Genomic DNA, 17,683 nt, shown 5'->3' with positions numbered 1-17,683 from the left:
CTCTCTAAACTACATGGTCTGGYTCCACTCAAGCCCAATAGGGTTTGTGTGAAGCAGTAAATCAGAGATCAGTTCACACACATCAAATCACTGATAATATGCTGTATGTAAACACTATATATAGCTAGAACAGATTTTCACTGATATCACTTAGACCTTCCTCTTAAACCCAGTGCCCTGTTTTTTGTGAGAGTGGATAGTTGAGCAGCTCCACTGTATCGACAAACCATTTCTATATGGACCTCGCTTTGTGCACGGGGGCATTGTCATGCTGAAACTGGAAAGGGCCTTCCCCAAACTGTTGCCACAAAGTTGGAAGCACTGAATCGTCTAGAATGTCATTGTACGCTGTAGCKTTAAGATCCCTTTACTGGAACTAAGGGCCAAGCTCGAACTATGAAAAACAGCCCCAGACCATTATTCCTCCTCCACCAAACTTTACAGATGGCACTATGCATTGGGGCAGGTAGCGTGATTTATCAATCCAGAGAACTCGTTTCCACTGCTCCAATTATGGTGAGCTTTACACCACTCCAGCCGACGCTTTGCATTGCGCATGGTGATCTTAGGCTTGTGTGCGGTTGCTCGGCCACGGAAACGAATTTCATTAGTAACTGTAACTCCCGACGAGCAGTTATTGTGCTGACGTTGCTTCCAGAGGCAGTTTGGAACTCGGCAATGAGTGTTGCAACAGAGGACAGACAATTTTTCAGCACTCGGCGGTCCCGTTCTGTGAGCATGTGTGGCCTACTTCTTGGTCCTAGACGTTTCCACTTCACAATAACAGTTGACCAGGGTAGCTCTATCAGGGCAAAAATTTGACAAACTGACTTGACGGTGCCACGCTGAAAGTCACTGAGCTCTTCAGTACGGGCCATTCACTGACCATGTTTATCTATGGAGATTGCATGGCTGTGTGCTCGTTTTTATACACCTGTCCACATACTTTTGGCCATATAGTGTATGTCTGTATGTATACAGTGCATTTGGAAAGTATTTAGACCCCTTGACTTTTTTAACGTTTTGTTACGTTACAACCTTATTCTAAAATGGATGAAATAATTWTTTTCACTCATCAATCTACACACAATATCCCATAATGACAAAGCAAAAACAGGTTTTTAGATTATTTTGTAAATTTATTACAACTAAAAAACAGAAATATCACATTTACATAAGTATTCAGACCCTTTACTCGGTACTTTGTTGAAGCACCTTTGGCAGCGATTACAGCCTTGAGTCTTCTTGGGTATGACGCTAYAAGCTTGGTACACCTGTATTTGGGGAATTTCTCACATTCTTCTCTGCAGATCCTCTCAAGCTCTGTCAGGTTGGATGGGGAGCGTCGCTGCACAGCTAGTTTCAGGTCTCTCCAGAGATGTCCAATCGGGTTCAAGTCCGGGCTCTGGCTGGGCCACTCAAGAACATTCAGAGACTTGTCCCGAAGCCACTCCTGCATTGTCTTGGCTGTGTGCTTAGTGTCATTGTCCTGATGGAAGGAAAACCTTTGCCCCAGTCCGAGGTCCTGAGCGCTCTGGAGCAGGTTTTCATCAAGAAACTCTCTGTACTTTGCTCCATTCATCTTTCCCTCGATCCTGACTAGTCTCCCTGCCACTGAAACATATCCCCACAGCATGATGCTGCCACCACCATGCTTCACCGTAGGGATGGTGCCAGGTTTCCTCCAGACGTGACGCTTGGCATTCAGGACAAAGAGTTCAATCTTGGTTTCAACAGACCAGAGAATTTTGTTTCTCATGGTCAGAGTCCTGTAGATGCCTTTTGGCAAACTCCAAGTGAGCTGTCATGTGCCTTTCACTGAGAAGTGGATTCCGTCTGGCCACTCAAGCATAAAGGCCTGATTGGTGGATTGCTGCAGAGATGGTTGTCCTTCTGGAAGGTTCTCCCATCCCCACAGAGGAACTCTGGAGCTCTGTCAGAGTGACCATCGGGTTCTTGGTCACCTCCCTGACCATGGCCCTTCTCCCCTGATTGCTCAGTTTGGCCGGGTGGCCAGCTCTCGGAAGAGTCTTGAGTGATTCCAAACTTCTGCCATTTAAGAATGATGAAGGCCACCGTGTTCTTGGGGATCTTCAATGCTGAAGACATTTTTGCTACACTTCCCCAGATCTGTGCCCCGGCACAATCCTGTCTCGGAGCTCTACGGACAATCCTTCAACCTCATGGCTTGTTTTTGCTCTGACATGCACTGTCAACTGTGGGACCTTATATAGACAGGTGTGTGCCTTCCAATCATGTCCAATCAATTGAATTTTCCACAAGTGGACTCCAAGCAAGTTGTAGAACATCTCAAGGATGATCAATGGAAACAGGATGCACCTGAGCTCAATTTCGAGTCTTAAGCAAAGGGTCTGAATACTTATGTAAATTAGGTATTTCTGATTTTTATTTGTAATAAATTTGCAAAGAAATCCAAAACCGTTTTCTCTTTGTCATTATGGGGTATTTTGTGTAGATTGACAAGGATTTTTTTAATTTAATCCATTTTAGAATAAGGGTGTAATGTAATAAATGTGAAAAAGTGAAGCGGTCTGAATACTTTCCAAATGCACTGTAAAGTATATATACTGTATTACCGCCTCAAAATAACCTGGGGGAAAGGGGGGAGGGGGGGGGGGTGAGTGGAGCTGCTTTTCTCGTATGTCTGCATTGTTGGCATCCCCCCAATAAAAACTGTGTGTTTAGCCTGATAGAGTCATGAATTTTCCTTCTGGAAGGACCTGAGACAAACTGTTTAAATGTGTTATTGATGGCTAAAAGGACTGTATTGGTTGGGGGGAAGCTCTGTTTAAGTTGGCCGGTGGAGGGCAAAAAAGGTGGAGAGGTCCAAAATGATAAAAATATACCGTATGTATGCAGACATTCATCTTCTGTTTATTTTAAACTCACTGCCCCATGGTATATGGATTCTCAGAACCACTTATGGTGCACATTTAAGTCCTTGGAAATGTTATATCACGCATAACCATGTGCATGTGCTGTGGTGCAGTTTTCACATTCATTCTTGTCCATGCATTATTTGTTATACTTGTAGCCTATGTGTCTTTGTCAAACACTGTGTTGTAGTGTAGTGTAGTGTGTATTAGGTGCAGCTTGTGTACTAGATCTATTCAGTTGATAGTTAAAGATTTCACTTTGCCTCTGACAAATTAAAGAACCACCCTGTGTAMATKGATTCATTGCTTTCAGAGAAGGTTGGAATGGGCTTAGTTTTCTCTATATCCCTTGTGTTCAGTGGAAAATGTGAACACTTTTTGTAATGGAACCTAGGGCTGGGCGGTATACCGTATTGTAATGAAACAGCTATATACCGGTATTTATGCACAGACCGKTTTGGGTTTTTATTTTACCTTCTATACCGGTATTTTAATGTTGTGTTTGTTAAATGTAATGCGCCGTGTGTAACGTCCATTTTTATAGTTTACTCCGCTACTTGAGTCATCTCTCTCCACGCCGCTTTCCACACAGACCTAGCCCCACCCACTGTCACTCAAGGAGCGCATTTGTTGTTGCTTGACCACGAGACACTTTCAAAGTCTGCATGGTCAATACAGCACATGCATCAGTGTTGACAACGATGTTGTTTCCACTTTGATCAATATAAATCCACAAGTGTTMTACAATTACAATATTAGTTTGTGTTTCTTACATCTGCAAATAGCTAGTTTGTATTTTCTTAGCAAATTAAGCTAAATCGTGTTAGCCACTAATGCTAATCGCTAGCTAACTAGCTAATAAAAGTACTGAGTCAGAGCAAACGTAGCTAGCTAATACGGCCTGATACCAGTACTGGTGGAGGCTTAAATCAGCATGTTGTTTGTGCAGCGGTATCTTCTAAATCAAAGAGGAATAGACATGAATATGTGGCTATTTGAATAAAGATGTAATGTTGTCAAAGATTATAGGGTCTCCTAGGAAACACTGCACATTACTTTGGTTATTAACCTGTCACAATAACTCATCCATGGCATTTTCATTTGTTGTMATGTCAAACAACACTGTAATCAAAGTGCCCACTATTATTTATATTCTTACTATAKAATTATAATAAACATTGTATTTCCATGATTCCAAAAGTTCACCCAAGGGTTTTGATCTAAATCGCAATTGYAACATTTGGTTAAAAATAAGGCCTAGTATTTTTGCCCATATMGTGGCAGTGTGGAAATGATCTCATATGAGTGCAGGAAATGCAGAAATTGATGGAAATGCAGGAAATACTTTTAGGTTGAAGTTGAATTGAACAGTATAAAACAATCAGAATGGAGAAAGACCCATTGAAATCACTGAGAATATGTGTTGCCACCCTAGGGTCACGTACTACTCATAAAGCAAATTTAGAACTTTTATTATAAAAAAAACATAAAATACCGTCAAAAATTTGAAAAATACCATGATATAATATTTTTGCCATCTCGCCCAGCCCAAATGAAACCCCAGTAAAGAGCCTGATATGTGAGGTGTGGACCTAATAGAGAGAGGAGGGAGTACAGATGGAGAAGATGGTGATGAAGGAAGAGAGTAAGTTGCCAGCGAGGAAGAATTATCGTTTGGATGGAGAGTCGGGATTGATGTGGGAGTGGTGCGATGACAAAGAGTTGGAAGAATAGAAGCGGAGAGGACAGAGGCTATGGTTCTAGGTGCTAGACTCTCCTGACACTGTGAACTTGGCTATCCTGTGAAATAAATAAGTGGTTCGTGTTTATGGCTAGGATCGGTGTTTGTGTTTCAGAGTGATTAGGTTTGCGTGTGTGTGAGTATGTCTGAAAGAGGTTATACGTGTTTATAGCCAAAGCCACCTCCCCTCTCTTCCTCCTGCCCTATACTCCCATCTACAGAAATAAACATCACCCCACAGACTGACAGACTGTACGCTTTTGTCTGGGACTGAATTCCAGAGTCTCAGGGATGTGATATTTCTATGGCCCTAACCCAAACAGACAGCCATATACTAAAACCTCTCACAGTGGGTTTTGACCAGAAGTGGCACCTCGTCTTGACAACGCTTCACTCCGCTTGCAATTTGCATAAAGTAGAGCAGAGCTCATCTTTTTCTACCACTCCGCTAGCAGAGATCTCGCCATTCACCTTCMCACAATCCCTTTCACATTTCTCTGCATGCCCTCATTGAAAATGAAGGGGGTTGGGACTTTTCCTGCCAAATTCCTTGTTGGTAAAAACTATGCATTACTCTTTCCCACTCTCTGGTAAGGAGTCCTATACATATACACTCCCTCTCCCAAATCCGTCTCTCTCCCTCTTTCTCTGTCACTCTCTCTCTCCCCCCTCTCCCTGTTTCCCTCTCTACGTCTCTCTCCCTCCTTCCCTCTATCTCTCTCTCTCTCTTCCTCCTTCTATTATGGATATTCACATACTTAATTAATGTATTAATGTATACGCACGCACTAATTTGTATAAATAAAGTCAGGATTTTCTGATCTGTCATAGGAGAGCCTTGGTTTTTTATTTCTCCATCCTACAGCAGCCTTTATAAATAAACAGCAACATGGCAGGAAGCAAACCTCTCAGTGTGCTACTCTGTGCCTTGGCTGGGCCTGAGGTGAGACGGGAAGAGAGAGAAAGTGAAAATGTTAGTGTATGTATGTGGGGGGGGCTAACCACTGTCCTATTTCGCCTTCCAATCCCCATCCCTCTAACCTCTCCACTGGGCCTTARATTGAGTGGGAGAGGACAGACACAGACATGTGTCTCTGATAGTGAACTGAGTGACCCTGTATTTGAGAAAACCTTACTACTTTTATCTGAGTGGTTGAAAGTGAGCCACAATGACTGTGGTTGAGTAATGTATCAAGGTCTGTGCATTCATTCTGAAGTGTATGTTTTCCTCGATGTTTGAGCCAGAGCATTGTTGTGTCTGTGTGGTCTGTCTGCAGGTGTACCTCAAGGCCCCTATGATCCTGAATGGAGTGTGTGTGATCTGGAAGGGCTGCATAGACCTGCAGCGCTTGGATGGGATGGGCTGTTTGGAGTTCGATGAGGAGAGAGCACAGGTACTGTATCATACCWTTACATTACACCCCCTGGTCTCCAACCACACCAACACAAAACACACAACTAGATAGAACAATTGGCTACAGTATATACACACATTGACATACACCTCTAGACAAACTACTTTTGAATGACTTAAAACTAAAACTCAACTAAGCAGGTTGCGCCCCTACCCCTATCCATATACAAACAAAACACCCACTCACCAGTCCAAACAAACTATGTGTCTCTGTGTGTCTCTCCCACTCTGTGTGTGTTCAGCATGAGGATGCCCTGGCGCTAGCATCCTTTGAGGAGTCGCGTAGGAGGACCCGGGACTTTGAGGACAGAGACCGCTCGCACCGAGAGGACCTGGAGGTGAGATGGGCTGGACTGACTGACAGGCCTGGATGGGGTGGTGATGTCCCCCCTAGTCACATGATCACTGCTAACGCTAAGAAGTGTTGTTGGAATATGATGATTGGTTGTGTCCCCTGTGTGTTTGTTACCATGAGAACTCTTATTGTGTGAATAACCCATTTCGTTTTTTATATTTACCATTAACACAATCATGAACTCATTGTGTGTTTGTCTAAGGAGGTTGTGTTGTGTGTGTGCTGTGTGTGTGTGTGTGTGTGTGTGTGTGTGTGTGTGTGTGTGTGTGTGTGTGTGTGTGTGCGTGGTGTGTTTGTATTTCATCTTAAAGCATTTTTATGGTATGTAGGTTTAGTGCATGAAAAGTTTATTCATGATTAGAACACACAGACCCTAAATGCAACCCCTCTAAGATGAAAAACCAAAATTGTGTTTTTTTAGGACCCTGTGGCATCAAAAATCTGGGACTGATGGCATTCAAGGACTAGGGTCTGTCTTCTTTGCTTTTCAATGTCCCTCTGTCATGCACTAAACCCTGTGTGTGGTGTGTTGTCTGTGTGAGTGTGTTTGTGAATCAACACGAGAGCATGTGCATGTATGTGAACAATTTGAAGTATCTGAGTCTGCCTGTTTTAGTGCCTGCATGTGCAGAGAGAGAATGAGTGAATGACAGAGAGAGAAAGAAAGTTACATATGAACTGTATCTGTTAACACACTGTGTAATGAATGCTTAGTGATAATGTGGGTTCCTTCCCTCTCATCCCCCATAAACTGTCTCTGGGTCAGTCATATGAATATGCTTTATGGATTTTTTTATGCATTTTATGATAGTGGGACGTGTGCAGGTCAGGACATCCTACCAGGGTATAAGCTGGAAGACTGGAAGACAGACCCCCCACACACACTTTCCCCCAGTGCCTAATGGAGAACAGACCTCCACACACACACCACCCACCCTCACCCTGCTGCCGGAGGAGTACGCTGCAAGGCCTGCTGGGACATATCTGCCACAGCTTGGCAGCACATGATGAGGGAGAGGAAGGGAGGGAGATCTGAAGCAGGGCTTTCATGTTCACATCTAGTATTTCTTACCTCAGAAACATACCTTCCAGCTCCCTCAGGAAGAATTGTCTCTTTTCTTCTGAAAATCTATAAGGCAATGCTCTTTATGGAGATATTATGTATTGGTCAAAGAAAAATAACTTATAATTATTTTGTCTACTGACATCGAGCCTGGAGGAGTCTCAAACAGAACAGTGTGTGGAAGGTGTGCATACATGGTCAACGTATGACATATACTGTATTCTAACGGAAGACTTTCCATGTGTTTCATTCTCAAATACTGACTGTGGTGGAAACATGAAACCCCCTAATCATTTTCATTACATTTAAATGTTTTTTTTAATCCAAGTTACAGTATGTCATCTCATAAACTGCTGTGATCCAGAATTTTCTGATTGGACTGTAGTATTTAGYGATTTCTTTAATTAGTGAATCCCCTTGCTCTGTTGTCCTCTCAGGGAAGGAGATAGATGATATTGTTGGTTTTATTTTAGATAAAKATTTGCATTTGGACATCAGGACCCTGTTTTTATGTGATATGGGCGCCTGGCTCTTGAGTACATTCAGCCGTTACATTTCTGTGGTCTGAACTTATACTCAGTCCACTATAACTCAAGGCCAACAGCACAATGACAGTCTGCCATCAGTGGTAGCTGGGAGGCCTCTTAAGGGTTTATAAACCTGTCATTTAGTTCAGAAATCACAGCTCTTCTCTAGCAGGRATATCAGTGTCAGCTCTTGAGTATGTATGTCTAAGTACAGCATATAAGGTTAATTCCTCTGCTGTGTGGCCTGTACTTGTTTTGATCACTGTATAATGAATATGTATAATGAATATTGTCCAGGTTTTATGTTTTTCCTGTGTGTGTGCGTGTGTGCGTGTGTGAGAGCGATTCAGGACAGGACAGTGATGGCCATCTAGATGATTGATGAAGATAAGATGGATGCAGAATAAATGGTCCAGTGTTCATTAGGCCCCATTCTGCTGGTGGAGTTAGAGGATGAATGATGTGCTGCCAGTAAAAGTATTAATATAGCATTAGTATTGATTTTTATTAGGATCCCTGTCTACCCTGCCTAATCTCAGCTCTATTGACTTGTGGTACAGGCTAGCGCTCTGCCGGCTGGCTCAATGATCGATCACTGTGCTTGTCCTCTCCTCTCCAGCCACCCCCACTCCCCCTGTAACTACGACAGCACTCCACTCAGGGCTGAGGCTTACTGTAACNCTGTAACTACGACAGCACTCCACTCAGGGCTGAGGCTTACTGTAACGCTTCTCCTCAAAAGAATAATCCTTTGTCTGTAGAGTACTTGCTGCACTTCATACAGTATATTATCACGTATTGAGTCCATGTTTCAAATCATGATAAAAAGTTGAATCCTTCCTGATGTTTCTTTATATTACTCCTTAACTCTGCTTGTTTTGGAGGTTGGTCCTGTTCACATTGCATGGTGTGTGGCCTGAGACAATGTTTTTTCTTCAACCGTTACCAAACCGTAACTGGTGTATTTGGCTCACTGACTCAAGGACAGCTCTGACGCCTTCCGTTTGTAATCTGGGTGAATATGAGTGATAACTAAGGCAGAAGCATTCGTGTGTATGTGTGTTTGTGTGTGTGCCCATGCATATGTGTGTTTGTTGTTGTCAAAATCACTCTGCAACTACTGAGTAAAACTTTGATCGGCTAGTTCATAAAAATCTTCTTAAATTCTATATATTTAACTATAGGGCTATTAATTGTTTTGAAGACACTCTATTTACGTTTATGATTCTGAAGTGGAAGAATGGATGAGCATCAGTGTCTCATTTAGGATTAAAGTAGTAGACTGAACCAGGGTTAGAAGGAGCTATTATGGTGAGTCATTTGGATGACGACTACATGCCATTTCAGCTGAGAGACCAGCGTCTGCTTTCTCCCTCTGTCTGCCTGTCTGTCTGTCTGTCCGTCTGTTTCACAGATATCTATGTTGGGAGAGATGTAGACGCAGACACATAAACATATGTATCTGTGACAGGCAGACRAGTCATTTTTTATTTTTAAAGCATGCTATGTTGAAGACTTCCCCAACGACTACTGACTGTCTGCTATTCGGCCCAAAAAAGAAAATCAATTTTTAGCCTCAGCTGGAAGCTCTCTGGTGCCCTCTGCCGAATATACTGTATGACATATACTGCACTCACTTTTGCCCCATCTAAGGCCATTCTCAACACATTACACACACACACTCATGATATTGTGTGCTATATTAAATCTGCCCCCCCCCCCCCCCCTCCATCTCTCTCTCCCTGTGCCAACAGCCCAGGCGACAGCAGGACCCCAGCCCTGGCACCAACATGGGCAACAACGCTGATGATCACAAGATGCGCTAGAGGCCAGAGAGACGCAGAGGGTGGGGTCAGGGTGACCTGTCCATCGTTCTATGCCAATCTCACACCCTGTCACCAAGCTGTTAACTGGAGAGACCAAAGTCCAMATTTCTAGGGATTTGGGGGTGGGTGGGGGTGGGGCCCTTTTTAATTTTAAAAAGGGAATGGGTGAGGTGGGTGTCCATTTTTAAGTGTGGTGTAAGGGGATCGACCCAAACCTCCTTGTCTTCTGGTGGGTTTTGCACTATCTGATACATTCAGTTTAGTACCCACATTGCCTTCTGTATGCATGGAGCACCTGCCTACCTATGTTTTCTTTTGTYCCTCTATGCAAGCTATTTCGGCAGCACTTTCTTTTACAATGCTTTATAAATAGGAAATTACTGGGTGATTAAATGGAACACATTTGTTCTTAAATAATTACATATTCTTCCTAAATTGTTAMATTTCTAATAATTCCAAATATCTTCTTCCATCTTCCTTATTGTTTCCCATAAAGTTTGTTTCAAATCAGGTAGCACCTGAGGAGCACTGAGCATAAATGTATTTCACGCTAAATTCTAATCTATTGATAATTACTTATTAAAGCGGMAATCAGAAGTTGAAACAATAACAAAGCGTCCACCCTGCCCCTGTTTCGGTAAAAAGCTGAGGGATGGGGCTGGAGAAATGTAACCACTCTCAAATTCATAGACAGAGCTATGGATGCAAGGACTGACTATCCATAATATCAAAATTATAGTTTTAACCATGTTTTGAGGCTATATAGTCTTTGTTTACATTTATTTTGTTTTGAAACATTGGAGTAAAACAAGCTTCCCACTGGGCACATACTGATTAAATCAATGTTGTTTCAACATAATTTCAATTAAATTACATTGAAACAACGTGGAATAGACTTTGAAATGACGTCTGTGCCCAGTGGGTTAYATTTTGGGTTCTGATGCGGTACGACAGTTGAACTAAGCTTATGAGGCATTTATAAATTACATTTTTCAAGAATCAATGGGTATGTATCATTCATTTTCACTACATAACCTAAAGTATGTGGACACCTGCTTATCAAACATCTCATTCCAACATCATGGGCATTAATATGGAGTTGGTCCCCCCTTTGCTGCTATAACAGCCTCCACTCTCCTGGGAAGGCTTTCCACTAGATGTTGGAACATTGCTGCGAGGACTTTGTTTCCACTCAGCCACAAAAGCATTAGTGAGGTCGGGCACTGATATTGGGCGATTAGGCCTGGCTCGCAGTCGGCGTTCTAATTCATCCCAAAGGTGTTCGATGGAGTTGAGGTCAGGGCTCTGTGCAGGCCAGTCAAGTTCTTCCACATCGATCTCGACAAACCATTTCTATATGGACCTCGCTTTGTGCACGGGGGCATTGTCATGCTGAAACAGGTAAGGGCCTTCCACAAACTTTTGCTACAAAGTTGGATGCACAGAATCGTCTAGAATGTCATTGTACGCTGTAGGGTTAAGATTTCCCTTCACTGGAACTAAGGAGCCTAGCCCAAACCATGAATAACAGCCCCAGACCATTATTCCTGGCACTATTTATTCGGGAAGGTAGCATTCTCCTGGCATCCACCAAACCCAGATTTGTCCTTCGGACTGCCAGATGGTGAAGTGTGATTCAGCACTCGCCGGTCCTGTTCTGTGAGCTTGTGTGGCCTACYACTTTGTGGCTGAGCCGTTGTTGTTCCTAGACATTTCCACTTCACAATAACAGCAGTTGCAGTTGACCGGGGCAGCTCTAGAAATTGTACAAACTGACTTGTTGGGAAGTTGGCATCCTATGACAGTTCCATGTTTGAAGTCACTGAGCTCTTCGGTACGGGCCATTCTACTACCAATGTTTGTCTATGAAGATTGCACATGGCTGTGTGCAATCCACACAGCCAAATCCACTAATATGAAGGGTGTCCACATACTTTAGTTTATATGTCCAAAAATGAATGTAGCAACTGTAGTTTGGAAATAGGCCTTTTTTGGTTCCAGGTAGAAKAACCATTTTTGATTCCAGGTGGAACCATTTTTGTTTTCATGTAGAACCCTCTGTGGGAAGGGTTCTACCTGGAACCAAAAGGGTTCTATCTAGTACCAGAAAGGGTTCAAAAAATAACAATTTTATGTTCCAGATAGCACCTTCAAGTACAAATAGTTACCAATCAATCACCTATTGATTTTGTATTTATAAAGGACTATAAAAGATTGCTTAACAGCTATAATTTATCATATTATAGCACTATTTTAATGAAATTGTATTTTTTATTATTTTATTCATGTTTTGTGTGAAAGTCATGATGTTTACTTTTTTATTTCTTTTCTCTATATATAAATACTGTATTTGTATGTCTTTATGCTATCGTATGGGATATCAGTAGAATATGTAAAGTTGTGTTAAAAAAAAAGTTACTTTTACAAAGAGACTGTTGATTTGCCGGATGAGGAAGGTMTATCATCCTCAGCGCTTTCTGTCTTCCTGTCTCCTCCATGTTAGCAGCATATTTTAACAGTCTTTGAACATGACTCTAGCAGCACATAGCGCACAATGAGGTCAGTGTCTCTGAGCTCGCTCTTTGGAAGTTGAGGCAAAGAGGCTATCTCCTTTGCATTGCTTTTTAAATTATTCTCTTTATTTCACGTTTCATCCAGATCAGAGTTTGTAACGTCTAAGCAGTAACTTTCTCTTTTTTTGATCCATTGCGGCTTCATTCCAGAGATTTGTCGCACATTTTGATCCAGCTCTGGGATCTATCTCCCTGAAAATTATGCAAGAACACAGCAACATTATCTCACTAACTTATCCTCCAGTTTTGTTTGGTATGTTTCAGGTAATCTGAATATCTTTGAGTTTCATCAACTATTGTGCTGTTGTCAGTGTTTCTTCCTCTTYCTTTACAGGAATACAGTTTTAACAGTTCATTCATATGAAGTTGTCTGTACTGGGGTTTAGAGAGAGCAACATCTTTAAAGAGATTGAAGACTCTCTATTGCAATAAATGGTGTGTGTAAACCCTGAATGGCTAACACGGGGYGCTGTATTGAAGCCACCATSCAGCCATCTTGGTACTCCTTCTCCGTTGTAAAAGATTTTGGAAGCTATAGAAATGAATTTATTAATGTCTACATTTGTTTTTGACACATTTATTCTATTACAGACACATTAATGCATACTTTTAAATTATATGTGAGTTAAACATTAAAAAAATGAATAATCTCTAAACTTTTATTTAGAGAGTACTAATGTTACTGTCCCCACTACAACAACAAAAATACTCAAATACATKTAATTTTGACCGTACATTTTTTTTTTTATACTGTAGAATCATTCATTCCTATAGATGCGGTAAAGAGGTCAATCGAACTTGACCAAAACAATGGAATTGCCATGGAAACGTGTGGGGGAAAGGGCCATGGGGGAAAGATAGCCTACATTTAGGCTATTGTTTATATGTGTATTTCACACTATGTTGAGGTGAAAATCGGAGTATAACGCTTTTATGGATGTCAACCCCAACACTTGTTCATGTCATCTTTACCAATCAATTGCATTACAGTTAAAAACGAATTTGACTACCACCAACGATTTCTGTATGCTGGCTATATTTCTGTATGCTAGCTATATTTATATATGCTAGCTATTCTCACCAGCTTATACGAACAGGAGTTAGCATATAGCAGTCACGTCTTCTAAACCTGAAAAGGGACAATTTCTACAGACAAATATATCCAAATCGGACTTAAGAAACCACATTGTGTACCTGTTACAATACATATAGAATGACGGATTTGATGAATACTCAMTTTGTTAGATAAGATTTGTTGACTGTGCGCCAATCTAGTATATGGAATGTCTGCCTTCCATTGACTCCTTTAACGCATCTATGGAGGACTGCTCCTACTGGGGAGTGCCAATATGGTTGACCGGTGGCTTCAAAGGCTCTCAATGGCCAATACATAKAATCAGCAATCCAGGGTTTATATAAACCATTGATTGCAATCCAGCACTGTTTCAACCAGTCATGAAATATTGGGATGAAATAGACCAAGAGTCAGTCAGGAGATTTTTTCCTCAAAATAAGTAATATAGGCAGTATGTAAATCAGTTTGAACAGAGATGGATTGTACAGTCTGGGGCTCAACAAACTGCATATGAAATTAAAGGAGAGCTCTATGGTCAAGTCTAGCAGCAGTGATGAACCTGTGGTTTTCTCCCATTAATTTGTAATGCATCAGCTCAGTATTTTATTCAAAATGAATTTGCTTTMATTTGAATAAAGAAGAAAGGTGGAGGAAGTAGCCTATGTTTTGTAAAGGGACAAACGTTAGACAGCAAGTTGTAAGATGTTGTTGTGCTGGTCAGAAATAATGGGGTTTAGGTGGACAGAGGGAGAGGCAGTGGGTTGTCACACTTTGCTATCGAAGCAAGTTCTATTTTCATACAGCATGGGATTGTATTTCCTTGAGTTAGGTTCTTATGTTTTTATCCCAAATATTTGCATAATGTTTCACATCCCACTAATGATGCAGTTCTTTTGCATTTACATCTCATAAAAACAATGTGTACGGCCTTAGCGTGTTGCTTTAGTGTATCAAAGATTTACACAGTCGGTCATCTCAAGGTATCATACCAATGTGGGTAACAGGAACGAACATGTTTACGTTATCTTCCATAGACCATTGTGATGTTTAAACAATGTGTACAGTATTTCACAATATTCTGGGAGCTCTATTTCAAGTGGTTTGTTTGATATCTACTCCAGTGTATAGATTACCTGATAAGTGTCAGTGCACAAAACATGTTGGACACTCAAAAACTAACTGGCCTACCTCCAGCTACAACCAAAAACAAATAGAAATCTTGGGTATTTTTTACCTCACGATTTTGTGAATCTTTTTTTCATTTAAATGTTTGTTACAGATGTAGGATAATAATTTGAACCAGTTTGCTACAGCAGGAAAATAATCCTGCAGCAACAGGAAATGTGAATTACTATGTGGATTTTAATTAATGGACATTTTTGTAGGGGTTGATAAATGTTTCTTAAGTGAAAATCAAGTCTGAAATGTCWAAGTGGAAATACATCTCAAATACACAACACGTTTTAAATGTTGTACATGCAGGAAAGTTATCCTGCAACAGGGCGATCAAATTAAGATCCTACATCTGTAAATAGTGTGATCTGTGTGCATGAGGTCAGGAATGTCCAAAACACTGGAGTTATGATATMCCCTACTTAGTGATGGTGTCACAGCCTAGATTTCCAACATAACTGATTACAATCCCTGGAGAACAGGTCCTCCTCTCGTCTCTCCCTTCATGTGTAGGCCTACTCCCCAGAGCCCCAGCTAGCTGGTACCCCTGTCTGAGCTTCTCCCGTCACTTTAATGCTGGCATTAATGCTGGCATTAACACCAGAGACTGTCCTAGTTATTTTTATAAATTGTTTATTTTATTATTTGTTTTAAGTTATTGATACAGGTTGACCTTTGTTTTGTTCAGGTTACGCAATGAAGAACTGTGTATTTCTTTGTTTAATGGCCTATCTTTTAAMATTTTACTGAATAATTTAGGTTTCTTTCTCTCTGTTTTATGGTTTAGCTTGTATGGCTTGTTTTGTTAAGGGGAAACKTAAATATGAAGTGTTGAATTTGACATGTTTCGTAATAAATTTGTAACAATCGTTGTACTTGGTCTTGTGCCTTTTTAAGAATCACTCTTACCAGTAACACTMATTTATTACTGACTTTAAAACTGTCTATAGCGCACACCTTTGACTGGTATTGTACAGTTGAAGTCGGAAGTTTACATACACTTAGGTTGGAGTCATTAAAACTCGTTTTTCAACCACTCCACAAATGTCTTGTTAACAAACTATAGTTTTGGCAAGTCGGTTAGGACATCTACTTTGTGCATGACACAAGTAATTTTTCCAACAATTGTTTACAGACGGATTTCACTTATTATTATTTCACTTATAATTCACTGTGTCACACTTCCAGTGGGTCAGAAGTTTACATACACTAAGTTGACTGTGCCTTTAAACAGCTTGGAAAATTCCAGAAGCTTCTGATAGGCCAATTGAGTCAATTGGTGGTGTACCTGTGGATGTATTTCAAGGCCTGCCTTCAAACTCACTGCCTCTTTGCTTGACATCATGGGAAAATCAAAAGAAATCAGCCAAGACCTCAAAAAAAAAAGATTGTAGACCTCCACAAGTCTGGTTCATCCCTGGGAGCAATTTCCAAACACCTGAAGGTACCACGTTCATCTGTACAAACAATAGTACGCAAGTATAAACACCATGGGACCACGCAGCCATCAAACTGCTCAGGAAGGAGACGCGTTCTGTCTCCTGGAGATGAACGTACTTTGGTGCGAAAAGTGCAAATCAATCCCAGAACAACAGCAATGCACCTTGTGAAGATGCTGGAGGAAACAGGTGCAAAAGTATCTATATCCACAGTAAAACGAGTCCAATATCGACATAACCTGAAAGGCCACTCAGCAAGGAAGAAGCCACTGCTCCAAAACCGCCATAAAAAAGCCAGACTACGGTTTGCAACTGCACATGGGGACAAAGATCGTACTTTTTGGAGAAATGTCCTCTGGTCTGATGAAATAGAACTGTTTGGCCATAATGACCATCGTTATGTTTGGAGGAAAAAGGGGGAGGCTTGCAAGCCGAAGAACACCATCCCAACAGTGAAGCACAGAGGTGGCAGCATCATGTTGTGGGGGTGCTTTGCTGCAGGAGGGACTGGGGCACTTCACAAAATAAATGGCATCATGAGGGAGGAAAATTATGTGGATATATTGAAGCAACATCTCAAGACATCAGTCAGGAAATTAAAGCTTGGTCGCAAATGGGTCTTCCAAATGGACAATGACCCCAAGCATAYTTCCAAAGTTTTGGCAAATTGGCTTGAGGCCAACAAAGTCAAGGTATTGGAGTGGCCATCACAAAGCCCTGACCTCAATCCTATAGAAAATTTGTGGGCAGAACTGAAAAAGCGTGTGCGAGCAAGGAGGCATACAAACCTGACTCAGTTACACCAGCTCTGTCAGGAGGAATGGGCCAAAATTCACCCAACTTATTGTGGGAAGCTTGTGGAAGGAAATTATTTGATGGCCCTATGAATAGTTACTGTGCTCAACAAGTTGCTAGTCTCAGGTCTAGCCAGTTCTATGTGTGCTCAGAACAAGTCTTGCATCATTCAGTCACAAGACTCTGAAGTGTGTAAACACATGAGTTGGTAAACAGAACTGGAGATTACCTTTTGTGTCCCTTTGATATTTTAAGTTGAAATTGTGCACCAATATTGCATTTGAAAAGACTATTATATTAAATGAAGTTCCCTTTAATATAGACCACATGGAAAATGGAATAAATGTGATTTTTTATTTGAATAAAGAAGACCTACTAAAGTGCCAAAATCCAGCATTTTCACATGTCCCTCTGTGACTTCTAGGAAGATTTTAACCCACTGAACCCCAAGTTTTCACCATCATTGTAAAGCCCTAGTTATTTTGTTGTTTTGACAAAGTGATTTCTGAAGATGTATTATTATTTATTAGATCTAATAGTCACATCATGGTGTAAAAGCAGGTAAGCTGGTTATACTCTTGTTTGGTTATGTTCTGGTGTTTTGTGGTGTTGGGTCGAGCATAACATGTCAACCCTGTTACCCATAGACAGACGGTCTAGAAATGTTTTAACAATTTCATTTTTTTGTGAARYTKGTATTCCCCCCCAAACAATTCTCCAAATTATGCTACCCAGAACGTACTCAAACAGACACTCATAACAGTCAACCTACTGTGGGACAGATAGGCACTTCTTTGTAGGCTAT

The 17,683-nt window shown here is 41.2% G+C and overlaps 1 protein-coding gene across 4 annotated transcripts in view; it reads left to right on the top strand.

Annotated features, from left to right (window-relative positions):
- LOC111962356 (core-binding factor subunit beta) overlaps positions 1–15,516 on the top strand; it is a 40,422-nt gene extending 24,906 nt beyond the window's left edge. Inside the window, exons 4-7 of one of the 4 annotated variants that reach the window (XM_023985398.2) lie at positions 5,916–6,032; positions 6,295–6,390; positions 6,829–6,876; positions 9,752–9,834. In XM_023985398.2, the coding sequence (XP_023841166.1) occupies positions 5,916–6,032; positions 6,295–6,390; positions 6,829–6,858 (243 nt within the window). In that variant the 3' untranslated portion in view covers positions 6,859–6,876; positions 9,752–9,834. Of the gene's footprint in view, positions 1–5,915; positions 6,033–6,294; positions 6,391–6,828; positions 6,877–7,218; positions 9,731–9,751 lie in introns of those variants that run through there. The other 3 variants (XM_070443029.1, XM_023985396.2, XM_023985397.2) reach the window with 3 other exon arrangements.
- The last annotated feature ends 2,167 nt before the right edge of the window (positions 15,517–17,683 follow it).

This window comes from Salvelinus sp. IW2-2015, linkage group LG4q.1:29 (genome assembly GCF_002910315.2).
Source record: "Salvelinus sp. IW2-2015 linkage group LG4q.1:29, ASM291031v2, whole genome shotgun sequence".
NCBI classification, from domain to species: domain Eukaryota; kingdom Metazoa; phylum Chordata; class Actinopteri; order Salmoniformes; family Salmonidae; genus Salvelinus; species Salvelinus sp. IW2-2015.
The sequence above is the reverse complement of the archived record's forward strand: the minus strand, read 5'-3'. Positions and strand labels throughout refer to the sequence as shown.